Raw genomic sequence first — 27,975 nt, forward strand, 5'->3', positions numbered from 1 at the left:
TGCTAAGAAAGAAACTCTGACACTCTTTTTTGCAACCAGTGACTTAATAAAGTCAGTTTCATGACTGTTACACTGTAAATATGACCTGACAGATATGACAGTGTACTACTAGGCTGTGCTGAGCTGCCACAGGCATGGCCTTTCTGTGTAGTTCAGCCTTCCCTTCTCAACCCCAAGTCCTCGCACCTTCCCTCTCCATGGGGCAGTTAGAATAGATGCCTCAGGACGGTGGTATTCTGGGAATGTGTAACTTAGAAGGAGGGGGAGTGTATGGCTTCTGTGCCACATGCATGGTTATCGCAGAGAAGAGGTCAGTGGATTCTACTCTGCATTTTCAGATGAGCTCAAGCCTTCCCCCTGTTCTCCCCAGCTGTGTTTTTAGAGTGTGAGGTCCAGGAGATTAGCCTTACTCCTGGGTTCAGAGGAGCATCCTACAGGCTAGATGCAGTGCATCTTCTTTCCAGTTGTCCTGGTTCTGAGCATGTGGGTGTGGGAAGGACAGTATACACACAGACTGTGTTGCAGCATTTGCTGGGCAACAGTCAGATGGGCATTTTAGGGTACTTTGAATTATGGGCCCAAGCATGTTATAAACAGCCACTGTGCAATAACCTGTTCTTTTTTTTTTTTTTCCTCTTTTCAAGCCATTCTTCTGGCATCCAAAGAACTCATCCGAAGCAAGCGTTTGAGGCAACTCCTGGAGGTAGTTCTGGCCTTTGGGAATTATATGAACAAGGGCCAAAGGGGAAGTGCGTATGGCTTCAAAGTCTCCAGCCTGAACAAAATTGCAGACACCAAATCCAGCATAGACAGGTACGCTAGAAGGCCATAAATGAGTTAGTTACCGTGCTGCTGCATCTTTTATCATAGTAACGAAAGTGGTTTTTGTTTGGTTTTAGCTCTGTAGACCATTTTAAATGTCTCATTTGGCATTTAAGTAGTGCTTTTCACTCTAAAAGATCCTCCAGCAGTTAAGACCAGCTATTAACACAGCACTCAAATTCTGCCGTTTCTTTGGATAAGGCACATCTGTTGTTGGATTGTGCTTCTGCAACACTATGCAAAGATGACAAAATGTAGTATTTCACAAATAACTGAAATAAGTTGGGGGGAGGGGGGCAGTATTTCTATGGAATTTGCCCTTTATACCAGTTTTGCAGCCATGGTTTTGCAAAAAAGAAAACACAAAAAAATCTGACCACAGTTTTATGTTTCCTGTGAAACATGGCATATGTTTCTGATGCAGGACTGTCATTACATTGGCTCTCTACCTACACCAGTAATGGAACCACAAGGCATAGCTCAGAGAGACTGAGCCTGGTTGTACTGAGAGCAGTTAAGGAAAATAGCTGGGTTTGGAAAGGTGGAACTTACTGTTTATGGGCATGGGCTTCAGGTCTTTATAGTGCTACCCCGTGTTTTGCCCCACATTCCCATACTGGTTCTGGAAATTAATCCAGCTGGGAGTGGGGAGAGAATACCACTTCTGGGCTCCAGCAGCACTAAGGTTCTCCTTGGAGCTCTCCTATACTGGTTCTTACTAACTTGCACCTTCGTTGACTTGTGAGACCTGCTGAGACCACAGTTGTGGTGAAATGACTTCAGGCTGTGACAGAATGAATAATGGCAGTAAGAAGCCATAGGAAATTCATCCCTACCTAACAGAGTTTGAACTAACAGAATTCTGTTTTGACTACCACAATGTCCTTTCCGTATTCCAAGGTTAACACTTGTGTAGCTAGTGTTGAACATTTTTTTGCCTTAATGTAGCTTGGCTTCATTTTCCATATATTAAATGTGCTGTGCAGATTCTGTTCTCCCAGCTCCAGGCTCTAGCCTATGTGAAGCAGTGGCCATCTGCTGTCTGGCCTGTCAGTTAACCACATAACACCCACCTCAAGTAGCTGTTATGGCTGGCTGTTCTCTCTACATGCAAAATTCACTGATGCAAAATTCATCATTTACTTCACAAATTTTCTTAAACCTTTTCCGGCATCTCTCATACATCTCTTTTCTATCCAGTCCTACTTGAGCTGCCGTTGCTTTTGCAGTAGTGGGCCTGACCACTACTCCTAAGTATAGCTGTTTCATTACTATAGGAGTTTCCTTTCCAACTTCTTCAGTCTTCAAGAACCTTTTCCTCCTCTTAGTTAACTCTTAGGTTTTTTCCACATTTCCTCTGAGAACAACTTACTTCTCCCTTACGAGTTAATGTCACTGTAATACTATTAGTTGTTTATTCTCTGAAGTATCTGGGGACAAACCGTATACTATGTTACACAATTTTCTTTTCTGTTACACCATCTACACAGATGGATGGAAGCGTGCTGGTGCTTCCAGAATAAATCAAGGCACAATATGTTGCTTGAGGTTTTAGGAAGGATGGTTCATAAGGCTAATTCTTCTCAGTCTGTGATACTTTTATTTCAGTAGCAGAGCTGCTAACTGCTGATATATTGTTTGTTTTGTTCATTCAAGGACATTTCCTACTCACGCATTTTTCACAATCCTCCCACTATCCTTTTCCTTCTCACCACCATCTTCCTTCTAACTTCTCCTTTTTTTTCTTTTTTTCTTTTTTTTTTTTTTTTAGGAACATTACACTGTTGCACTACTTAATTATGATCTTTGAAAAGAATTATCCAGATATCCTAGATATTCAGTCTGAGTTGCAGCATCTTCCAGAAGCAGCAAAAGTCAAGTAAGTACAGAGCTACTGCTTGTTCCCAGAGCTGGAGTTCCCAGTGATTTCTGTTAACTTAATGATCATCAGTTTTTTCACTGCTGTCTTTTAAACTCATGGCTAGCCTTTCAGCTAAAATGCCTTTGCTCACATCCTTGGTGTTATTCAGATGTACACCAACAGAGAATTTTGGTCCAAAAACATTTGTAGATAATGAAATTGACAGCTTTACTCAGATATGCCTATACCTACTTTATTTCTAAATCAGATATTGTAACTAGATTGGTTGTTGTTTGTAATTCACTCACCAGATTCTATGGTTGTTCATCTAAGTTGTGTGCTTTTTTTTCTGGGTAATTAAAGATTTGTTCCTAAGGCAGAGTCAATTAGGAACAGAGGCTATGGTAAGCCCTTTTCAGGAAGATTGTTCAAATTTTTGCACAAATCGGTCTTGTACAGAAACGTGGAGAGCATCATACTTTCTGCATGAATTTTAATGATTTTTTTTTCCATTTCTGTAGGTGTTTGTGGAAAATGAATACACAATCCGTCCCCCAAAATACTAGCATTTTTTCTTTCCAAAGCACAGCTCAGAAATGTCTTTCCATATTATTTGCCCAGCCATGATTCTTCGTATAGGGAACTACTCCAGCTAATGAAAGACAAGTAAAAAAATAAATGTAGGTTCACACTGAAAGGCATTTATTAAGGCTTTAGTGGTGTTTTCAAGATGTAAACTACTACTCACCAAATACTTGGAGGAGATGCCTGGTGACTCGTAAACAGGTACTAACTAGTTACTTGGAAATGAAAAGTCATTTTGTCATACAAGTCCTAGAAAAAACCTCTTGCTTGTATATGGTGAGCAGAAATTCAGTACAACATTTGTGTCTAGGGAAACACGTATTAACGTTAACAGTAGGGTTATATGCTCAGTTACAACGTGAGCTTGCAAGGACTACCAGATGATAGAAATGCAGATGGAAAAAACAATGTTTGGACTGTGAGGAAGACAGAAATCACATGTAAATGTACTGCTAATGGCATTTAGTAGTTAAGTGGTGCAAGAATCATATGTAGAGATAATCTGAGAACACAGTAATGTGTGTGCTAAAGCAGGGTCCTTGCTTATTGTCAGCCGATTATGCAAGCTGGCCATGTGGCGTATGCGCCTCGCTGGAGGGTCAGGCTCAGCTCACAGGGCAGATGTTCTGAGGGCAACCCCCCTCTTCTTCCCAGGAAAATCCCCATCTTCAATTCGACCACAGGCGAGCAGGGTCTACTTCATCTTACATCTCATACAAAAAGCAGCACAGAGCATTAACAGACCCCTTCCCCTCATTTCTAATCATCTGCCATGGCTGGTGCCAGAGGCTGGATACCAGACTTGATGGGCCAATGATCTGCTCTGCTGCAGAGTTCCTGTATTCCTGTGTAACACTGCTCTTTTTGTTTCATCTGCTCTGTGTCTGTCTCCTGTGCAGCCTGGTAGAGCTGGAGAAGGAAGTCAACAACATAAAGACCGGATTGAAAGCTGTTGAAGCTGTAAGTATCTGAAGGTTTCCAAAATGCCATACTTAAAATATCTCACTCAGAATCAGGGGCGCTATATATTTTATGATAAGAGAAAGTGGGCTTTCTTTTTCTGTTCCTTTTCATTCTGTTCCAGAATGCATTAACCAAGAAAAAACAAATAAAAGCTTTTCATGTGGAGCTCCTGATGATGATCTTAGGAGACTTCAACCTAATGAAAAGCTTGTTTGATCGCAGCCTGGAAAGTAAAAGGACAGTTTGACAAATGGCATGCACTGAAAGAAGAAATAAAATTCTTTCTCTTTCTTGCTGAGGGATGGCTATCTGCTGAGCAAGTGTTTCACATGGCTCTCAGAGTAGTAGTAAACATGTAGTGCACTGTTATATGCAACCATAACCTATCCTAAGCACTCCTTGGCAAGGCAAAGGCAAAGATAGACTAGTTAAAGATGAGGGAGCTGAGCTGGCAAGCGAAGCAACGATGGCATATTTTCCTGCTATTAATGAAAGCCTTGTAAACTGCACTTATGTTACCTGTGTTCAATTTGTATTTAGGAAGTGCAGAGCCTTCCATCTCAACAGAGAACAGTACAAACGGGGCATTGATGCGGTTGTGTGTACTGATTATAAGAGTTAAAGATGAGGGATGGGCCTAAATGCTCCATGGAATTATGAGTTTGTGTCAGCTGTGGTTCCCCTACCTGGAAGCCTCCTTTAGTTATCATGTGGGATTTGTTCGTGGGGAAAGACTCCAGCCTTCCTGAGGCAGGAGAGCACAAAGTGGGACACCGTGCTCGGTGGCAGGAGGTAGGAACTCTCATATTGGCCTCTTGCCAATGCCATTGACATGTGAGCAGCCCCATGTGTTTGCCTCCTCTCTATGAAATGGCAGCTACAAATATCGACCTCTCACAGGGGCCGATGTGAGGAATGGCAAGTTTGTGTTTGCAGCAGTTGAAAAAGTAAAGATTAAGGGCTAAAGTCACTCTGTTGTCTCTGTCCATTAACATCTCCCATCATCTGCACATATAGGCATATTCTAACCCTAAGAACATCATTCTGTCTTTCTGCAAGTATAGGAACAAAATCCTATGTTCAGGTTGGTGCTAGCATCTCTCGCCTGTTGGATATACTAAGGATATACTAGTGCTGAGAGACAAGGCAGAGCTCTTCGGAACTCAAGAAGGTCCCTGCCCTGTTTAGCTATTCTTTGCCCTCTCAAACAGGGTTTTATGAGCCACACTTTTCAGTGCCCTTCTGTCTTCAGGGTGTTTTACCTGTCTTTTTCAACTCATGTCAGTTTAATGCTAGTGGAGCATTCGGACCTGGGACTGCTGGCAAAGGGACCAGTTGGGAATTGCATTGGGTGGTTTCTGTGCAAGGATTACCTATCTACAAGAAACCAACATAGGACCCTCCAGTCCTCATCCACAGTGATGACTTCATTTTCCTTTCACCTGGCCTGAGTTTGGTTTGGTTCTGGGGGTAGAGGAAGGGATCTTTGTCCTGTCAGCAGCCCCCAGGCTGTCTGGCTGTCTCCAGCAGTGCATCATGTAATTAGGCAGTGATCCTCCCGTGATAGAACAAACTTTCCAAACCTTATTTTGGGATTGTTGGGGTAAGGGAGAATGCAGCAATGAGAAGAGATACTGCTGCGTACATGGAGTGTCTGGGAATTAAAAGCACTTGTAAAAGGAAAGCTGACATGGAGTTCATGATATGAAGAGAGGCCCAGTTTTGGCTGGGACAGGCAATTTGCCCCATTGAAATGTGAATACCTACTTCTGTTTTGCTTTCTGTGATTGGGTTATTTGTCCTTTTGCCAATTTTTCTTCTCTTTCCCATACACAGGTTCCATGGGCAACCCCTCCTTCCCATTCAATCACCATCTTCCCTCCTCAGTCTTCTCCCTGCCATGGTATTTTTCATATGGGGCTGCCAGCACCTCCCAGTCTGTTTGCCCAATTTGTGGTTTTCTGGCGTGTAAAAAGGAGCGCTGTAGCAACAATAGAAGATCACTGTCAGGTGGAAGGGGGAGGAGGGGAAGGTGTGATTCTTGATTCCATTCCAGTGTGTTCTCACCACAGCCTTGGCTCCTGTGACTGAGAAGTTTCTTCAAGGCCCCTTAAGAATAGAAAGCTAAAAATAGTTTCACAGTCAGATGTTCTTAAAGGTACTACTAACCCTTTGCCTTCCTGGACTTGCAGCTTCTTTGTAAAAATAAGATATATTCCTCTGTCATGACATGCATGCAGCTGTTGCCTTTGTGTAGGATGCCCCCAGGACAGCTAAGTGGTTCTCGGTCTTCTCCAAATCAGGAAGTGAATTCTGTCAGCAGAGCCCTTCTGTCACACAGCAAGGAGATTATAACTACCGCTTGAGAAACCACTGCCATGGCTGAATCATTTAATCTCTCCAGAGAACCAGCAGCCCAGCCCACCAGAGGCAGTGCTAGCTTCTGCTATTGTGCTGTTATGACTAGTATAGACCATTTCTAGAAGATACAGAGGAGTTTCTTATTCTCTGGCATCACTCTTGGTCTGATTACATAGTCATGCCGGTTACTTGTGTGGGTTTTTTTATTTTGGAAGAATTATTCTACAGGGAAGGACTGAATTTGAAATTAAAAGGAAGACCACTTAATCTTAATGTTACTTTGAAAAACATTGCTCTCCAGTAACAGTCCCAAATGCCATAGCTTTCAACAGTGGACAAGATGACAGAACTGTGTGGTGGGTTGACCCTGGCTGGACACCAGGTGCCCACCAAAGCTGCTTTATCGCTCCCTTCCTCAGCTGGACAGGGGAGAGAAAATGTAAAAAAAGGCTCATGAGTCGAGATAAGGACAGGAAGAGATCACTCAGCAGTTACCATCATGGGCAAAACAGACTTGAGTTGGGGACATTAATTTATTACCAATCAAATCAGAGTAGAGCAATGAAAAATAAAACCAAATCTTAAAACACCTTCCGCCCACCCCTTGCTTCTTCCCGGGCTCAACTTCCCTCCTGAATACTCGACCTTCTCCCTGCCAGCGGCGCATGGGGATGGGGAATGGGGGTTGTGATCAGTTCATCACACAGTGTCTCTGCTGCTCCTTCCTCCTCACAGGGGGAGGACTCCTCACACTCTTCCCTTGCTCCAGCGTGGGGTCCCTTCCATAGGAGAGAGTCCTCCATGAACTTCAATGTCAGTCCTTCCCACATGCTGCAGTTCTTCACAAACTGCTCCAGCGTGGGTCCCTTCCACAGGGTGCAGACCTTCAGGAGCAGACTGCTCCAGCATGGGTCCCCCACGGGGTCACAAGTCCTGCCAGCAAACCTGCTCCAGCGTGGGCTCCTCTCTCCATGGGGCCACAGGTCCTGCCAGGAGCTTGCTCCAGCGTGGGCTTCCCACAGGGTCACAGCCTCCTTCAGGTGCCTCCACCTGCTCCGGCGTGGGGTCCTCCACGGGCTGCAGGTGGAATCTCTACACCCCCTCATCCTTCCTCCATGGGCTGCAGGAGGACAGCCTGCTTCACCATGGCCTTCACCATGGGCTGCAGGGGGATCTCTGCTCCGGCGCCTGGAGCACCTCCTCCCCCTCCTTGTGCACTGACCTTGGTGTCTGCAGAGATGTTTCTCTCACATCTTCTCGCTCCTCTCTCCAGCTGCAATTGCTGTTGTGCAGGTTTCCCCCCGCCCCCCCCCCCCCAACTGTGTTATCCCAGAGGTGCTACCACTGTGGCTGATGGGCTTGGCCTTGGCCAGCGGTGGGGTCTGCCTTGGAGCCGGCTGGCATTGGCTCTGTCAGACATAAGGGAAACTTCTAGCATCTTCTCACAGAAGCCACCCCTGTAGCCCCTCTGCTACCAAAACCTTGCCACGGCAACCCAATGCAAACTGTTATACTCCCCTGCTTGGGGGGGTGGGGGGGGGGAGAGGGAGTAGAGCAACTTTCAGCTAAAATTAGAATGGGAAAGAGTGGCTGAAAAAATATGTATAATTCTTAGAAGCATGTGAAGTGGTATTTCCTGTACTTGTAAGGTCCAATTCAAAGTGACTGTAACATAGAGACAATTCACTGGAAAGTGATGTAACTGAGTAGTGCTTTTGGGACCATCCCTTGTGATGTGTTAGGAAAACCAATGGAGAAGAGGATGTAATATAAAGCAGGGGAAGTAGCACTTCTTTAATGTGGACTTTTCTCCGGCCACCTCCTCATTGCTTTTCCTGCCCCTTTTCTGCCTTGTGATCTTTCCTTGTAGTGGTTACAGTCTCTTTCCAACTCGCATCAGATCAGAAGATAGATCACATCTGATTTTAGATTGTTGATAGCCAAAGTCATTCTTTGCATTCAGCAGCACTGTGGAGCAAATCCCAAGGAGTTTCTCAGCATTGATGCTTACAAACCTACCCTTTTGGCTCTGTGAACCAGTATTTTGATGAGCAGTAACAGAGAGCACTAAACATGCCTGTAGCTGGAGTTGCAGCCAGCACAAAAATATTTTTTTCCAAAGGGAACAGAGGGTCAAATTGTAACTTGACCTGCTGTTTCATGCTGGTTTCCCTACAGAGAAAGTAAGGCTTTATCATTACCACTGATTATTCAGCTGAGAATAAAGATGAGGCCCAGATCATGATTTCATTGTCCCCACGAGACCGTTAACAGCACACAAGCCAAGCACAGGCATGGGAGACTGCCAGTCTTACTCTAACCTAGCCATTTTGAGGAGCTCTGTAGCTCTTTCCATGCCACAAGCATGGTGAATAGAGTAACGGAAGAGATAGCACGGGTAATCTTGGCTTAAAACTAAGAAACTTGAGCCAGAAAGAAAGAATTACAATTTTTTTTTTTTTCTGTAGGTAGGTAGCGGACAAAGAGAGCTTAGTTTCATATGGTTTTATGTCTATCTTCCCCACCCTCCCTCCCAATAAATCTTATTGCGACAGCCCTAGTTTATAGCTCTGTGACTTTTATGACATCCAAGCTAATGCTTAGTTGTTAGCAGGGTACTGGCAAATGTTGCACCTGACATCTTTCTGCTTGTTCTTCAGTGGGAGAACCAATTTTGATGTCTTTTTGCTACCAACCTAATGCTTTTCAGAGAACTAAAGGGGATATCTAGAGCTAGGAACTATATAGATTATTCACACATGTACACATTTCCCCAACTAAACAGCCTTCTGAATCACCACGGGAGGAGAAGATGGAGGGAAACTCACTATTAAAAATTCCAAATTTACTTGCTACACAGTCTGAGTTCTCTATTATTTGTCATTTTGCATAGGAAAAAAAAAATGCAGCATTTCATGTATTTGATGCTTAAATTATAAAGTTGCTTTAGAAATCCAACATGTTGATGGCTTTCTTGGGAGTGGTGGTTGTTTGAGGATCAAGGGGACCGTAACTAAGACCTTCCTTCATCCCACCTTAACCTTCCCTCTCATGCTGAAAAGGCAAAACCCTTGACTTAGTGAGAAAGTGGTTTCTGAGTTACAGCTCTGGATGAATGTGTGAGGAGTGGGAGCAGAGCATGTTCTGCACTGAGTGAAATAGATGAGCTTCCCTGCTCCCTTCCTTGTCAGCGAGGAATCTTTGATGTTTGCCTATCTATATCACTCACTTTTTCTCTTTCAGGAACTGGATTATCAGAAGAGACGCATGCGGGAATCAGGGGATAGATTTGTTCCCGTCATGAGCGATTTCATCACTGTGGCCAGTTTCAGCTTCTCAGAGTTAGAAGACCTTCTCAATGAGGCTAGAGACAAGGTAAGAATACCTTCTGAAGTGTTTGGAGTTTCACTGGATCAGTCAAAAGCCTGAATCAAAATGGAAGCAGCAATTTCGGATGCTGGGATTGTAGTGAAAACTATAATAGACACTGAATGCAGTTTAGGCTGAAGTTTCTTCCTTTTCCTGATCTGGTCTATAGCCATTTAGAATATATGTTAGGATTAAAAGAAGGTTCAATGATTTTGCCCACTTCTTGCTAATCTTCCTTAACATTATCCATGTGTGGCATAGGATTGCGATGGCAACATCTGTACCAGGATACCACACCATGCCATGGTGTTGAAGGCACTGCCTTTTAAGCAGTGTCTTCAAAATGTCATTTGGTGATTAGTGATAGTGACCTCATATCTTTTTCCTTCTGCTTCTGACTTCATCCCACTCTGCTCATTCAGCTGGGGACATTTGTGCTTCAATTCTTTCCTTTAAAAACACAGCTCTGGGTAGTTTGGTAACCCTGAATACCTGATCTTTTCCTCTTATGTTTCTCTGTTACTGCTTGTATTTCATTGCAAGGATAGAAATCCAAACATGCGTGGTTTGTCTGACATTCCTGGGTCCTTCCTACATAGCCAGCACCATGTGCATGTTACTCTTCGGGTGCTGCTGTGATCATTTTGTCCCTTCACTGTCTGCATCTCCATTACCAGATTTGTACAACTAAGGAGGTGCTTGCTCTTTGCTGACGATTGGAGTCTGGCACTAATCCCTCTGTCTCTCAGCTGAATGAGGAAGAATTTATATGAAAAGATCATAAGCATATGAAAATGTTTAGAGAAGAGCAAGTTCTAAAGTAAACGATATGTAATGGCAAATCTGCCCTTGTTGGCTGGCATGGTAAAAGTGCTTGGCTTTATGAAGCAAATGCGTTATTTCTTTTGGATTGAATTGTTTCCACTGCTGGTGTCAGTCCTTGTAAAGTTAAGGGACGTGTTGCATTATTAATGAAACCTGTGCCATTGGATTGGTAGGCCTCAGATTTTGAAGGATGGGCAAAATACAGGCTGAGGATCTGAACAGTAAGACTCCTCACTCATCCAGTTGCTCTGCAGTAATGTCATTCTGCAATTCAAAAGCATTTCCTTGCTGTGGAGATAATGTTGGTAATACTGACTTGCAGCTGCAAACACCAGGAGCTACTGGCTGTCAGCTAAAGCTAGCTGCCCTGGCAGATGCCAGTGGGGCAGTAGTTATGACGGTGCTCTGAAGGCAAAGCTGGGCAGTTTAATACTTGTTAATGTTGTAAGGAAATTTTGTGGAGAATAACGTGCCTTCTTCATTGTTGTCATGTTGTTTGAGAAGATTCAAACCGCTTCCAACATAACAACATTCACACCATACTGGCTTTATAATCACAAACCCAATGTTTTACATTCCGTGCCTCCAGTAAATTTATTGAAAAAAGCTCAATTTTCTATGGTTTGGAGGCTTCTGTTTTATGACTGGGTAAATTTTTCAACTTCATTATAGTTAGGTGCACATTTCTGGAAGTGAATTCACTCTGTCCTTGGCTTAGACTACCTGCTTTTGGTTTGGCGTTATAGATGGTGGTGGTCCTTTCTTGTGGCACACTAGGATGGACAAAAGCCAAATGCAGATTCTTTGCAAGGTCAGTCAGGAGTTAAAAACCGGCAAGTGGTACTTGTCCAGCACAGCAATGCAACTTCTCTTGATCAGGCACTTGCAGGAAAAATGCCGTTCTTTTGCTTTAAAAATAACTAGAGAATCTCCCTACAGACGGACCAATATGTCTGGAAGTTGTTGCATGCTTTTTTAGACATAGCCAACATAAAGCACTCGACATAAAGAGATGTTTTATTTTAATGACTATAACATGCTTAGGAAACGTTTCTCTACCTTCTCCTCACACACCCTTACTATGTTTGAACACATGCCATTCCAACTTCTGCTTAACCTATGGCTTTGGTTCTTCCACTGGCAAAAAACTGCTTTTGGGCTCCTGAAAGGGAACTGTCTGTCCTTACCAATGCTGAGCTATTTCTCATGTTTGCCTCATATTATTTTTCCCCTCTCTTTTTCCTCCTTTTCCTCTTTTCTTAAAAAAGAAAGAAAAAGAAAAAAAAAAGGAAAAAGAAAGCTGGAAATTTTCAACAAACCAGATGTGCTTTGCAAAGTCTATAACATCTTCCAACCTCAATGGGCTCTCTGTGTTTGTTGAATCACAAGCTCTTTTCTTACCATGGAAACCTACTATAACTAGCCAATTAAAGGAAGAGGGGGAACAAGACATCTGATTATCCTGTTCTTTTTTGATTTCTCAAAGCAAAGCAAATTGCAAAAAAAAGGTAGTGGGAGAGGGAGAACTTTTAAAAATATCCTAATGAGCCTAGGAAGAATTGGTCTGGTTCACAGATTTATTAATAATAATGAAGCCCTAGTTTTAACAGCTGGAGTTGGATATCCATCTAAATATAGATGTGGCTAATTGATTGCCATGAGTTAATCAGAGCCATGTTTCCTCAGCTGGGATTTAAAACAATACAAATTATCTTTTCAAACCTGAGAAGGTTGTTGGTTTTTGGTTTGGTTTTTTTTTTTAAATGACTTTAGTATTAGCAAAAGTCATTTCATTATTCCTTTAAGTTATGGAAACAATCCATTACCAAGGTGTGGTGCTGACCTTCTCTGTAGAGGATATTTTTCACAATCCCATGCAGTACTTTTTTTGGCCTTTTTACTTAAACAGGACCATTTACAGTTAGCGGCCGTGGGGAGGAAGTGATATTTTAAATTTAAAGGGCCAGGTTGTCAGATGCAGGCATTCATGTTTGCAGAGCAAGCCTTGTAACTGTACTTATCTTCATGCAGTAAACAGATGGCTTGGTTAAGAACTGATTGAAAACTTAGACCGACTCTTTAAACAGGCTCCCTAGCACAGCTGGTTCTTGTTCTTTTTGTGTTTTTCTCACTTTCAATACCGCTTTATAAGGGAATATATAGATTAGATCAAGGGGTAATGTTTTCTGCCATTTCCCATAAACTGGAAGGTGGGGGCAGGAGAACGTGAAATTTTGCCCTGGAATCCTTTACCAGTTTTTACGTGTTTGAACAGATGAAAAATTGACTTTTTTACATCAGAAAAAACAGAATGGATTTGAATTCTGTTTGTGAAAATTTTTCCCTGTGTTTCCTGTGGGGAAGCAATGAAAATGCCCAGGCAGAGGAACAGTGACCTCTCATGATATGAATTTTTTTTTCCTACTTGAAAAATATGACATTTGCCCTATGTGAAGCTTTACAACATACTTAATTGTTGACAGGTATGAACTTAGATCGCTAGACTGCTTCATAACTGTTCTACTTTGGGCTTGGTTTATAACAAACCTGTTTTTAAAACATTTGGGATCTTCCTAGAAGAACAAAGTCTGCTTAGTCAGGTATTGCCATTCCTATGATGAATATCAAACTTAGTCCTCTCTATAGAGGCACGGTGGACGCCACTGCCTGGGCAAGGCTGATGAGGAGGGTAGGAAAAGTGTCCATCCCCAGCCCTTCTCATGACAGCTCCTCTCAAGCAGCGTGTTTATCATCATGGAGACCAGAGTTCAGACTCTGCACACGCGTTTAATAAGCTTAGTACATACAGTAACTGTTCTGAAGAACAGCAAGGCAGTGAAAGCCAAAATCCGTTTAAGAAAATAGTCATTAATGGCAGAATGCTATGAAGCACACAGAAATACTGTGGTGCAAGTGGCAGTTACAGGCTGTGCACTTCAGCGATTCATTTTGGGGGACCGGTATTTTCTGTCAGCCACTGGGGCTAATGAATAACGAAGGGATCAGGATGGAGACTGAGGAAGTCAAGACGAGGTGTGCTACAAAGGGCACGGGCAGGCACGACAGCCTGCTGTCAGAAACAGCCATCTGGTAAATAAATTATGTAGCCGTTGTACACTTAGAACTGCAGATGCTTCAGGGCAGGTTGCCATCTAACATATCAGACATATTTATAGCACCTGTTTCTCGATTTTGGGGCTGCCACAGTCACTTTTAAACTCCTGGGATAATCCTATAAGAGTGTTCAGGCACAAGGAGAGCTGGGCTCAACCCTGCCTGAAACTGTCCGGGCTCTTTCCATTAACTGATCTGAATCTGCCTTCTAAAGAGAACAGACATTCATCTGAACTGCCTTGGTACAGAATTGGAGTCTTCACAACAGCAAACTCAAGATTACTGGTCTGGGGAAGACAGTTCACGTTGCATGGCTACATGGTATAATTCATTTCTGCATTTGCTTCTCCTGCAATAGGAGACAGCATGGACAGCAGGAAATTTTTATCATGGCTGTTTTTCCTCTTCCTCATAGAGCCCCATTCTTGCCATTTCCAGAGCTCTTCTGCCACTGTTTAACATTTCATTGGCAAGCACAGCAGAGAGTGTGTGCGCTGCTGTCCCGCTTTCCCTCTCCTTGCTAAAATGGCTTTTTAAAATAAACAACTGTCTAAACGATTTGCTTTGGCAAGAGGATGAATTCAGTGGAAAGTTTGGCAGAGGAAGCGGAGCTGGCACTGAGCTTGTGGACCTGTTATATCATGGAGCCTGGGGGCCCCTATGGTGTGGAAATGAAATTTTTCATGAAAAAAAGAGATACCATCCTGTATTACAGTGGAAAACCTGCTGAAAGACAGTTTTCCATCTTGCTTTTGCCCATGTCATCTGTCCCCAAATGACTTCAGGAATAAGCTCGTTTCAGCCCTTGTTCCGCGATATTACAGCACATCACAAAATTCTGGGAAGCGTTTTGCGTGCATGAGGACTTAGCTACAGATTTCCCAATTGTGCACGACAGCAGGTACTGTTTGACAGGGAAACTGCCCGTGGAGCAGTCAAGTGCTTTGTACAGGGTGACACGGATCCTGGGGCAGGGAGCAGAAGAGAGGGCTGGGGTCCAGAGCTCCTTGGTCTGTGCCGCGCTGCCTCTTACGCCCTGAGCGAGGCAGGCAGTGTGGGTTTAGCCCCTGTGCACAGGTAGGAGCCTGGGCTCCGTTCCAGGGTTGGGGAGGCTGCTTCCAGCAGCTCACTGCCCCCCATCCAGCACCGGTGCTTTGAAAAAGCACACGTGATTGCAGAACCAGAGCTACAGGGAAATAGAAGAAGTAATAAAAACAGAGGGGTCTACTGCACTTTAAACAGTGAAAAGACAGCGTGGCTCTTTTTACAATAGTGCATTGAATTGATGTAGTGCCCTACAGATGTCAACAACTGATTTTTTGCCGTTTCCTAGATCAGATTAGTGGGGCAACAGTTTGTGTTCTGTAACGATTGGAGAAAGGAAGGCTCAGAGAGGGAGCCTGAGTTCCCAAGCCACATGATGGGCAGAATTGGCAGCAGAGGCTGGATCTCCTGACTTGCCTTCCTCTGCTCAGTCAGCTTTTTTCCAAAGGGGGTAGAGAAAGAAGGAAAATGTTTACTTTGGTGAACTGCAGATTTCTCTTTTGTAGTTATTTTGGTATATCTAGCTCACAGATTTTTGCTTTTCATCTTTCATTGCTTTACAGTAAGTGATTGTGACCTGCTAAGCCATGTTACAGGGCACCAAAGACGGGCTGTTCTCAGGATTTGTCCTCCTCGCTGCTGCTTAGAGACCACAACACCTTTTACTCTGAGTGTCTCTGGAAGGCTCCCAGGCTGCTGGGTCTTTCCAGCACAGCAACACTGTTCCTTCTCTGAGTGGCAGTGGGGAGGCAGTGGCAAAAGCCCCTCTGTTAGCGTGACAAGAACTAGCTGGTGCTGGCAGTTGGGTGACAGGCCATGTGCAGAACATTTGCAGACAACACCACCCTCTAATGGAGACTTGCATGTACGTAGGATCCAAGAGCCCCAGGCAAGGACCCCCTCCTTTTCAACCTCTGCCTCCCTAAGAGATTAGCAAACCCCGATGGGCATTCATGGGCTCCAGCCAGCTCAGTTCCCGTGCGCCCCCTCCTCACCTTTGCTGCACACAGGAGGAACACGGGACGGAGGCGGTGCATCGCTAGGTACAACAGCCATCTCTGCTGGGCTGCCCCTGGACTTCAGGCTTCACAGGAGGTGGACAAGCCTTCCTTCTAGCTGGCAGCTCCAGTCGCTGCTCTTAATTTGTGCCTTATTTTCAATTTTCACAGGAGTTAACCACAAGTTAAGTGGGAAGAGATGCCATGTAGCACATCTCCTGTGAGCAGCGAGCTTCAGGTGCTCTGTGCATTCAAGCAGCAATGCCTGTGCCGAAGTCTTTTTCTGGCACTCCCGCTCCCCTGGCTGACTGGCACGCTGGCAAGCCAAGAAAATATAGCACATGGAGATGCTTTATCTCCCTCTGCGGTATTGACAGCCTGTGGATTACTGTGAGACTGCTGTGCTTTCCTAATATTCAAGCAGGCTATGTGTACATTATATACAGAGAAAATACATATATACAGAGAGGGGTAGGGAGAGGGAGTAGGCGTGCGTGCTAGTGTGTGTCTGCCATCAGAGGTTTCAGAGGAAAGAAGTTAAAGCAGAGAAGTAATTTGTTGCTGTTTCCATACTCCAAAGTCCCTCCATGACTTGCTGCTGTAGTGCTTTCTTCAACTCCTGCCATGTTTGGTAGCTCAAAGCAACTTGCATTTCTTCCAACACTTTTTTTTTTCCCCAGATACTTTGGATTTCTTTGTTTGTTTCTGGCTGAGAATTCAGCCTTTTTAAAGAAAAAAGAAGCTATTGCTTCAAACTGCTTTGTGGGCCTGGCAGAGAAAGCAGAGGAGGGGAGATGCCGAATCTCTCAGGCTATGCCAGAAGGAAGCTGCTTTCCTTGGAGATTTCTTCCCCCTGCAGTTGACTGGGAGACATTGTTTATGCTTTACCTGGTACAGGGCCAGAGGGGTTTATAAGGCCTCCTTCCAAACTCATTTTGCCCTTGGGATCGGAGCCTTAACTGTTCTCACTGTCTTTTCCATTCTGCAAGAGCACCCACCTAAGGAAAGGGAAGTTGTGCATATGTATTAGTATGAGCTGAATACATGCACAAGAGAGTTTGAAGGCAGTCCACAGCCTGGAGAGTCTGCGTTTGGTTTGGTAAACGTTAAGGTCTGTAAGGATGCCCCGCTGCTCAGCAGTGGTGTGTTGAAGCACAAGCAGGGAATGCTAGGGGAGCTGTGCATCGGGGCACTGGTGCTGTCAGGCTGGTGCTGCCTGTTGCGATACAGAGGTGTGTGAGTGAAGGTGGTTGGACGATGATACAGCTTTTGGATATGTACACTTATATAGGACTTAGTGGACACGTGCATACATGCTGTTGACAGACTGGATTTGCATGCATTTGAGTGCATTTTGGTGAGTACAGAGGCATGTTTGTGAGTGTGAAGAGCAAGAAGAGAGAACAACTACTGCAGGACTGATGTCTAAGAGCCGGGGTTGCTGTGAATTTACCATATCCCGATCAGGACTGCCCTGTGACTGAAGTCCTGCCAGTTGGCTGCCTCCACATGTGTCCTGCAGCCTCAACATTTGCCTTTTAAAATAAAAGCCACTTGTGATGTATTCACTCTCTTTTAAGTCTGCCCGGGAGCCCTGGCTGCTTTCCTTACCCCTCTCTCATACCATGTCTGTCCACAGTCGCTTCTCTCCCAGGCAACACCCTGACCCAGAGGGCTCCGGAGTGATGGATGACATGGCAAAAGGCTCCTGAGAGGACAGACTGTAACGTTATTGCAAAAAAACCCCTCTAACTCCAGCCGTTTTAAAGGTGGATTTGAGGGGAAGGTGGAAGGGGAAAGGATGGGCTAAAACTACTTGTCTCCCCAGCTAGCTCACTGTCTTCCATGCCCCTGCTGTCCCACATCTGCAGCTGAGACTTGGCCAGACGGTCATCCTCTGAAATTACTCCGACACCCTCAGGCACTGAACATGTTCTTTTTTGTGTAAGCGGACAGCTAGTGCTCTCCAGCACCGTTGCCCCGTGTTGTCCAAAGGATGTCCAGGAGAGCAGATTCTTCAGGGCAGAGGCACCTGCCTTAAGGAGAGGCACTTCTGTTGCTGGGGGGTAGTTTCTGCTCCTGCCGCATGAATGCTCAGACAGTATTGAATTACATGTGTGGTTACTCATAAGCTTTCCTCGTTATCTTCACTAAACTGCCTGCCTAATTATTGATCTTGTGTTTTCTGCCCCCTTAACAGTATGCCAAGGCACTGAAGCATTTTGGAGAGAGCGAGGGCAAGATGCAGCCAGATGAGTTTTTTGGCATCTTCGACACTTTCTTACAGTCATTTGCAGAGGCCAAGCAAGATCTGGAGAATATGAGGAAGAAAAAGGAAGAAGAAGAGCGCAGGGCACGCATGGAGGCCATGGTGAGGACCTGGGCACAGGAAGGTGTTTTCTTCCATCGCCTTTTCATGTCTCAAGAGAAGAAAGGTTGAGAGAGCCAATTCCAATGCTCATGTCCTGTCACTGTAACTGTTTTATGTCCTTCTCCCTGCCACCTCTCTTTCACACCATTCTCTTCACAAATTATGACATTTTTTCCTGCTGGCTGTCCTGTCAGCTCTCAAGGGCATACTGTTTGGCTCCTAAATTACTTTCTTTTGGATTCAGGTACCAAATCTAGCCCTGCCTGTTCTGCCCTGGCACTTTGCAGGATGGTGCTGCCCCTGCCCAGTGCCAGACTATCCTGCTTTTGGGCTGCAGGCTCTGCGTAAAAGCTCTGGGAGCCAGATCTCCCTCGGTCCTACCAGCTGGTCAGCTTCCACTCAGACTCTGTTATCATCTGCTGCGTGCCTGTCACCTGACAGAGTACGGTGACACAACGAATGCCCTGGCACCTGCTGCAGCCCACGCTGGCAGCATTTCCCTCTGGCCAGCCTTAATGCTTTGATTACTGGGGCCACGTCTGGCCTTGATGGGCAAGAGAGCTTTTGTGCATCGCTGATTTTGCTGCTGGGAGACAGACATGTGTGTGTCCAGGGGTTCATGTGAACCAGCCTCCCCCTCTAACCTCAGCCTTTCCTGAGGCCTGAGATCGGCTCAGCAGTCCTCTGCCTCCTTCCTCCTTGCCAACGCTTTAACCCCGGCTGCTGCCATGGCCCCGGGCCTTGCTGTGGGGAGTTGCTGCTTTAAATATCGGCTGTGCCAAAAGCACCAGGTTTTGTGGCTTTCAGAAGAGGAGAGAGGTAAAACACCAGGATGCCAGCAGCCTTCCTGTTGGACACAGGGATAAAATGCCAGGACTTAGTCTCAAGTTTCCTCTCAGCCAGCCTGGAAAGTGCAGGAACCCACTTAAAGCACTAGAATGGTTTTGTTGGCCTGATACACCATGAGAGAGGTTGCGGTTTGCTTATGGAAAGTCTTCCTGCAACATGGGGCTAGCGTTCAGAGTGAGCAGACCTGCTTCCAGACAGCCCCATCCGTGCCCTGCCATTTCCACTAATCTTGGAGCTGAGCAGTGGGGAGCGGTAACTGAGCTCCCTGCAGCTACCCTAGGGAGACCGAGGGCATCACATTAACAGTGGACCTATCCAATAATTTGTAAAATCAGCAGTTCTGTTTCATTGCTCTTTGTGTTTATAACCAGTTTCTCCTTCCAGCGTCAAGGCAACGTGCCTTCCTCTTCCCATCACTGCAACATGCTGCCTCCATCCAAACATGAGCTGTTTGGCGGATAGAGTTTCTGTTGATGTTTTGATATCTCACACAATTTTCATTCTCCAGTATTTTTAGCTTGTGGCTTTCTGGGGTTTTTCCTTTCTTCTTTTCCTCCTGTAGGACTGCAGCCTTTCTGCCTGTCAATTTAGCTAGCTATGCCCCAAGTGCAAAGCTGTTTGTGGCCGTAGTAGTGACTGTGGTTTGTACAGACACATCCAAACTAACTTTAAACTCAGTGGGTTAGGTACTGTCAGTATAGTAGGTGCTGCCACACTAAGGTCACTGCAAGCCCGGTCCCAGAAGCTGGGTAATTACCTATGCCAGCATCACTCGTAGACTGTCATTTGGTACAACTACTTTACTGGCATTATCCTGCTGTAAAATTAGTGCAAAACAGCAGCAGCATAGACAGATCCCACGTGTCCTCTTTGCTCCAGGCTGGTGGTGCTTTGTGAGGCAAACATACGATCCTCCTCATTCCTCATCTCTCCTGCTCTCTGCTTGCCTGTGCAGAAGAAGGGAAGCCCAGCATGGTCGCCTGTTGCTCTTGACAGAGGTGATGGCCTTTCAGATAAGCTCCCAATCTCTTTTTTTTTGTAAACTGTACTGATGCAGCTTAGCTGCTTCTTGGCAGTGTACCTAGTGATGTGGCATCTCGGTCAGCTAATCCTAAAGCTCTGTGTCTTTCTCCACAGCTAAAAGAGCAGAGGGAAAAAGAGAGGCGACAAAAGAAAGCAAAAGCTGGGAGCATCTCTGAAGAGAGCGGGGAGTTTGATGACCTGGTGTCAGCATTAAGGTCGGGTGAAGTCTTTGACAAAGACTTATCCAAGCTCAAGCGTAACCGCAAGCGTTCGGGGAACCAGGGCTTAGAGACAAGCCGGGAGCGGGTGGTGACAAAGCTAAATTATTAATTACAAGAGGAAGAAAAATAATCAACCAAAAGAAGGTGATGAAAAAGTGCAAAACAAGGAAGATGAATGTGTGCGATGGTGCCTGGCTGACAGCTGCCCCAAAGGATTTCTTTGGTCTGTGGCTAGAGACATTACCTTTCCATGATCAGCTTTCCTCTCATCCCTCTTCTGCGCTCCTAATTTGAACCATTGTAAAAGTGCCTCTGTGGAGCCGGCAGGGCCTGTGACTGGGCCATGCAGAGCTGACAGATTTGCTTCTGGGAGTTTATTGTGTCATCAAAGGCCTCATGGTGATGACAGAAAGTACTTGGGCCTTGCAGACTGCCTCACAGCTGGAGAAAGAAGATTTTCTGTGTGCCAAAGTAAAAACTAGTCACGATCTCCATCTTGCTGATAATAAGCAAGACTCATTTCAGAGCAACTCTGTTAACACCTGTCGCTTCTTCAAGGTCTAGACTGGCCTTCAGGGGCTTGTCCAGATGTCATTCTCGAGATTTCCAATTCCCTTCCAGAATTGGATTTTATAAGCCATTGGTTAGCACCTGAAAAATGCATTTGATCTCATGTTCTGTATAGTATTTTCGTGTGGCCTACACTGTCCAAAGCAAGTGATGCTCAGACGGAAGCATCAGGTTCTGGAACAAATTGAAATTCAAGAATCAGGATCAACATCAAATACTGTGCAAAAGTCTTTTGGATTCTGCTTTTCTAGAAGCAGTTTTCTGGAATTTGTTGATGGTTGAGCCTCGAAGCTATGAAATGCATCTTCTAGGAAAGAAGCTCTGGCTTTTCTTTAGAAAACTAAGCCACTGCCAGGTTTGGATTACAAATAGAGGACTGTGGAGCCTGTTGTCATTGCTGCAGGGTGGGAGGGAAACAGCGGAACACTTCTTACCTGTTTGTGCAAGATTTCTTAGTGCAGCCCAATGGAAATCAGGAGCTCCCTACTATCATCCACAGGTCACAAATAGCAAAAAGTAAATGGGGTCACTGGCTGCAAGAAATGAGATTTCTTTTCCACTTGATGCTAGCTGTGATTGCTGTTGGCATGAACTAGTCTTTCTGTCTAACAGGCTGATCTTCACTGCATACACCCCACTCCTACCTAGGGGAATCACATAACTCAGTAAGATATGAAAGGTGTTGAAGAAGAGCCTTGGAGTCCACAGCCTTTTTCATTTTGAAGGGATCACTTGGGATGAACCGTTGGAGGGTCCCATGATGAAAACTGAGAATTTTTCCAGGAGGACACAGAATTGTGGCAGCTGAGCAGGCTTTGGAGATGGGTTAATTCACAAGAAAAAAATAAATTGTATTTAAACTACATGTATGAAGCACACAGTGGAAAAGCAAAGAACCCCAAGAAGAGGCCTGAATTCTGAATTTTGTGTGTCTTCATGGCTCTAGGAAAAGGATTGGATTGTGTGGGCTGTCATGGACTTTTTTTTTTTTTTAACTTGTCTTCCTTTTTTATCATCTTCCCTGGAGAAGGAAAAGAGGAAAAGAAAGAAATGGTGATGGATTCTTCCTCCTAGACAGGAAGAAAAGAGAACATTTGAGAAGAGGGGACTCAACCATCTACAAAGTATGCATCAATAGTCAACAGCACAAAAAAAGAATCCCAGGGAAGTGAAAAACACTCTTATTTGTCACTTTAAGCATTTAGTTTGATTTTTCTCTGAATGTCACTTAACCTCAGGCTCTGCACCGAGTCTGCAGAACAGACCTTCCTCTGCCATGCACGCTGCCTGATCAGTATTACACACTACCAATATTGGAAAAGCAAACTGTGGTGGTTTTTTGAACATTTTGAGAGTAAAATAATTATGTAAACTATGGAAAGAAGCAAAACAGTCAGAATTGTTAAACTCTAATGTTTCATTGTTTACTGAATTTTGAGACTCCCACCCCAGTATTTCCCTATTCACAACATTCCAGACTACCGCGCCTCTGTATAATACTCATCGTAAAGAGCTGGTATCTTACAAGAGCTGGGTGCCTTCTCCTCCCTTACTATCCCACTCCCCTTCTGGGATTAGCTATTAACAGCAATGCCCGTTGCAGTGGACACAAGCACCTTGTAGAACAAAGACTGTATTTCATAAAGGTTTTTGAAAGTTTAAGAAAAACTCTCACTTTTTTAAGCATTTTTATTTTAATTTACCAAATGGATTTTTACAAATGTCTCTTGTAAATTATGTTAACAAGCTCCTTGCTGCTCCCTGAAGTAGACATGCTATATCCCAGCCCTTTTTGTTTGTCTTGTTTTAAAGCATACCATATAACCTATGCCATGTAAGCCATATGAGAGGTGGTAATATGTGCCAAATTGGTATACAGTTGAGTATAGATGCGGATAATCCCTGAATTCCAAAGAAGATGCTTTTAGGGATTAGAACATTTTAGGGTTTTTTTCCCCTCTTTGTTCTCCCTGGGTTTAGGACTTACCCAGAAATTCAGGTTGTAGTGCCAAGGTCAGCCCTCGTGCAAGATGATGTGACTCATGGCTCTGTCCAATTTACAGCTGCTTGCTTGCTCCCCAGGTACTTGTTTGATAAGGCAGACTGTCAGCACGGCAGTGCTGTCAGAGAAGAAACACCTCAGGGCAAAACCCTTGAATATAAATACAGCAATCCCCCCGCCCCAGTATTAGTCAAACCAGGTTTGTGTTGTGCTTTTTGAAACTGAATTCACTTTGCCAGGCCACAAATGTAGCAAAAGCAAAAAGAGGGATAAACCCTCTGTCCATTCGTGTATACAGTTCAACCCTCATTTAAAGAGATCCTATATGATGGTACGCGGCGCTCTGGCCACACGGACACAGTCAAAGAAAGCTGCTGTAGTTTTGTGACATCCTTGACGCGTACACAAATAATGAGAGATTGCACAACTCCTATAAATCCGCTGTGGGATGCTTACTGGGACTGACAGACAGCTTAGAGTTGTGCCCCTGGTTCACTGCAGCTCGACGTTCGCAGCACTCCAGTGCCCCAAACTTGTTTTGAATCTGTGATGGTGGCTGAAGGCTTCATTCAGCATGCTGGAGAGTCCTCCCAGGCTCTTGACTTCATGGTGCATGTTCATAAAGAGGGTTTTGGAAAAGCTCAGTTGCACACTGAGACAAGCAGTGATTTCATACAAGTGGTGACAAGCAGAGAGGCCCAATAGGTCTACTGTATGAGATGTGGCTAGCCACATGGAAGATAAGGAAAAAAGTTGGCTCTGCTGTAGGGCCTGGCATCAGATTCTTGCTGAAGCCAAGTTTATCCTCATCTCTTAGGTACTATGGGTGCATCTACGTTCTGTTCTTCATCAACAGTTGTGGTAGAGTTGCTGAGGGCTGAAGGAGAAAGGAAAATCTTATTCCTTGTCTATTGCTAGCAGAGCCTGAGCAGGTACAGCAAGCAGTCGTGAGGTATAACATTGAGGCATAACCTCTTTATCGCACTGAGAGCTGGAGAAGAGCTAGGGTCTGCTGTTGGCCTTGCACCTGTGCCTAGCACCAGCATTTTAAGTGAAATCACTCTGTCTTTGGAAATAAGAGAAGGAGGAAGAGATGTGAGAAAGAAGGGTATAATCAAGGGCTTGTTCTGCTTCCTGCAGAAATGCAGTCATTGCTAACTTTGTGATGAAGTTCTTCACACCTAGAAGAGGAGGTACTTTATAAGTCTCCAGACTTTGTCCCTAGAGGTCTAGTGCTCACTCACCTCTGTGTCTCTGCATTGTTCTTAAGCAGGTTGCGTTAGGATGACCCCAGAAAAGACTGAAGAACTCCCTCCCTCTCCCATTCCCTTTGGTCTGGATTGCTCTTCTCAGTCAGTCATTAAGTCTCTGGAAATGCTACAAGGTAAAGTGACTTCAGGGCAGCAAGGCCCTTCCATGCCCTGCAGCACAGCTATCATCCAGGCACTGGTTCCCTGCGAGAGCAGAAGTAGTTCAGGGATGAGAGACTCCCCACTAGGGAGGCAACCTGGGCATCCTTGAGAAGCATTTCTGTAACGTGTTCACAATGTCCGAGGAAGGGAAAGGAATCGCGAGGGGCCCTGGAGGGAGACTGTGGGGCAGGTGTTTCTGGTCAGCCCCACCAGCTGAATCTTTCCGCTTCTTTAGGAAAGCTCACACTCTGAGCTGGGTTACATGGGAGAAGTTTGTGTCAGGAGTTTCTGTGAGGGGAAAGGAGATCAGTTGTACAGTTGATGATGTACATGATATATGCAGTTTTGTTTCTGGGTTGGTTGTTTTGGGGTTTTTTTGTTTGTTTGTTTGGGGGTTAAATGATTTAAAAAAAATATTTTAGGAATCTCTAAGGGGAACCTGTAAATCTGACACCTCTATTTATTTTGCCTTATTTTAGTTTGCTATGTTTGTATGTATACACTGCATTACAGCAAAGACTATTGAGACCGTGCCAGGGCATTACACCGGCTAGACAGCTGGCTTGGCTATTGTGCAGCAAGCTGAGCTAGGCGAGGGGATGCGTGTGAGCAGTCTTGGTGTGGGAAGGGAGGGAAGAAAAAACTTTCCTTTTGCTTCTGTCATAATCACACTGGTCCTGGGAAAGCATGCATTTTAAAGCATGTGGTAAACCGATGCAGGTTGGTTTTTTAGAACACTTTCTATAAAACCTGTTTATTTCTCATCATGAATCACAGTGGGAAGATTGAGAAGAGTAGAGCTGCACAGTCGCTTGCTCAGACTTCACCCTTCCGCACAAATTCTGGCCATAATGCCAGAGAAGCTTGGATAGATGGGCAAAAGCAGTTCAAGCCTTGTAACTTCTCACCAGAGTTAACATGCTGGTGGGACAAACTGGGACAGTTCTCCTTCTTAGACCTAATATTCTTTCCTGTCTCCAAGGCCAAGGAAGAAGGATTTCCTCTAATTCTCCCCTCTCTCCTCCTTCATCCCACCTCCCCAGATTATCCAGTGTAAACAAAATCTTTCTACTGTTTGGTTTTCTACCCATGGAGTCTCTAGCAATCACCAGGTGTTTGGCCTTGGCTTCTGTACTCGACATAGGAGATCTCTGGTTGCCTACCATCCAAAAAAAATAGCCTTCACTGGCCACCTTAGCTTCTGTTATCAAAGGCTGAAGAGGGTAATACAATTTGGCCAACTGAAAATACAGAATTTATATATGTGTGCGTATATATATATAAAAGCCATCTGCTACTTTTAAGTAGTAGTTTTGATAACCAGAATCCCCTGAAGTTGGCCAGATTTTGCTCACTGTGCCTGCTGAGAAGGATGCCATTAGTCTAGCATGGTGTTCTGGCACTTTGTTTCATGAGAGAGTCTGGATGCTTAAGAGATCTTCCAAACCAGAGTCTTCTGTTAGTGGTGATAATGTACATTAGATCCAGTGTGACCAGTACAAGTTTCTCTGGGTTTACACCAGCATAACTGAAAGCAGGATCTGGATCAAAACTCCCCTTTAGGTAGTTTTGGCTGTTTACAAGATTTTCCACAGAGCTTATGAAGGTCTTAGTCCTTTCAGCTGTTGACCACTAGGAGCTCTCACCCAAGTGACAAGCCCCTGTGATAAGCCATTTGTCCCCCTTCACACTTGCCCTTAAACAGGCTCTTTAACAACCTTTGCCATTTTTAGGAGAATTGTGAGGGGATGTCAGGTACCTGAGCCACTCCGTGCTCAACACCTCCCCTCCAAACTGTCCCCATCTTCGGCCATTCTCCCCTCCTGCAAGCCTGCTCAGCCTGAAACTCGCAGGTCACTTTGGGAGGTGCCCCTGCCCACCAAGCTAGAAAGTACAGTGCTGCTTACTGAAGTGGGAGGTTGTGTGCTGCTGTAATGCCTTGGTGTATCCTCATTTCTTAGTCAGTTTAAGACTATAAGTGAATTAAATGTACAAATCCTGTAGTGTCCTTTTTATCTGTATCTTTTTATAAGAATATACTGTAATACTAAAAAACAAAAGCAAAAAAAATTAAAGATATATTGCCCCCACTGCGTCTCAGTACATTTCCTTGCAGTTGCATTTTCTCTATGTTTTGCTGGAAAGTCTTAAAGGTGAGTGGGAGTCTGGGTGCAGTTTTTTGCTAAGCTCTGGGTCTTTCTCTTTGGTCAAGAGAATGTTCCTCTTTAGGTGACATCGTCACTGCAGAGCTGGTGAGAAACCTCAGGGGCTGGTCTGGTGGAACAAGCAACATGGTGGAACACAAGCACATCCTCCTCACGTGTTGCAACAGCAAAGAGCTAACCATGGAACCACCAGGTTCCCATATCCAAGGGTCCTCTTAGAATAAAGCACTCTCATTGCTCCTTCAGGACAACATAGCAAACACAGGAGTTCACTTAGGAAAAAAAAAAAAGGCGGGGGGTTGTGAAGAGAAAAGAGAAAAAAACAGGATGACAGTCCTGTCTAAAAATCTAAAAGTTTATAATCCACATATGGACATAACTAGTCCAAGAGAGGAAAGGGCTGCAGTGTTGGCCATAAGCTCCCTTACTTAACTGAGCAACATCCTGACAGCAAGAACGTGACTCAAAGGAGAAGGGGGCAGGAGAAGATTGCTTCAAAGGAAGGAGTTAAGTAAGGTCAGCTGAAAAGAAACCAGGAAAGCCAACATCAGGAGTGAAGCCTTCAGGGATGTGAGAGGGGAGAGAAGTTAGACACAGAACAGCAGGGTACGCAGGAGGCACACACAGGCCAGGGCTAATTTGTGGGTGAATCAAGGGATGTGCCAAGGAATTCCTTGGAGCTCAGGGGCAGAACCTTGTTTTCATCTTGGATGCAATGTGTGCAGCTGTTTTGCTTACACATGGATCTGCCTGTGTCTGTTAATGGGAATAGCCTGCTGTCAAAATTCACCCTCAAGCCACAACTTTTCATGTTTCTCTTCAGCCCATCAAAGGACAATGTTTTTACCATGAGCTCCTGAGAAGCTCATGCCTAGCTTTGAGTGGGAGCCTTGCTGGCTGTCCTGCACACTCCTGCAGTATGTGGGCTCCCAGGGACCCCAAACACAGCTCCAGCTGTTGGTTCTGGCTCTCAGGTGGGAAGGGCTATGGCAATGAGCAAAAGCAATCAGGGGATAATTGCTTGCACAGGCTTAGGACCAGCAGATGGGAGTCTGAGTGCTGTGTGGGAAGGCTCTTGGTTTATTTTTGTTAAAAGGGCTCTCGGTTTCTCTGTTTTGATCTGTTTGGTTCAGACTTGGCTAAAACTCTGGCTATGAGGTTCTTGTTTTACAGATGCAAGGGTAAGAGGCAAAGGGATGTTTCTGAAATCTGTGCAGCACACATGTGGCAGAGGCAGGATGAAAATGCAGGTATCTCCCCATCTTCTCTAGCAGGTGGGTTTTAGTAGAGGAGGCCAAACTATTGCCTTTCCTCTTGTTAGAGGTGAAACCCAGCAGTATTTGAATTCTGTTTGCTTTGAACAACCAGAGAGGTATCCTGCCTGAATTCTAACAAGAAGATTTTTCTTTCTTTAATGTTT

The 27,975-nt window shown here is 44.8% G+C and overlaps 1 protein-coding gene across 6 annotated transcripts in view; it reads left to right on the forward strand.

Moving 5' to 3' along the window:
• DAAM2 (dishevelled associated activator of morphogenesis 2) overlaps nt 1–26,474 on the forward strand; it is a 209,868-nt gene extending 183,394 nt beyond the window's left edge. For all 6 annotated transcript variants that reach the window (XM_054819166.1, XM_054819170.1, XM_054819169.1 and 3 more), the window contains 6 exons: nt 645–813; nt 2,594–2,701; nt 4,168–4,228; nt 9,836–9,967; nt 18,143–18,313; nt 20,300–26,474. In XM_054819166.1, the coding sequence (XP_054675141.1) occupies nt 645–813; nt 2,594–2,701; nt 4,168–4,228; nt 9,836–9,967; nt 18,143–18,313; nt 20,300–20,515 (857 nt within the window). In that variant the 3' untranslated portion in view covers nt 20,516–26,474. The remainder of the gene's footprint in view (nt 1–644; nt 814–2,593; nt 2,702–4,167; nt 4,229–9,835; nt 9,968–18,142; nt 18,314–20,299) is intronic.
• Nucleotides 26,475–27,975: the final 1,501 nt, after the last annotated feature.

Source organism: Grus americana, chromosome 3 (assembly GCF_028858705.1).
Source record: "Grus americana isolate bGruAme1 chromosome 3, bGruAme1.mat, whole genome shotgun sequence".
NCBI lineage: Eukaryota > Metazoa > Chordata > Aves > Gruiformes > Gruidae > Grus > Grus americana.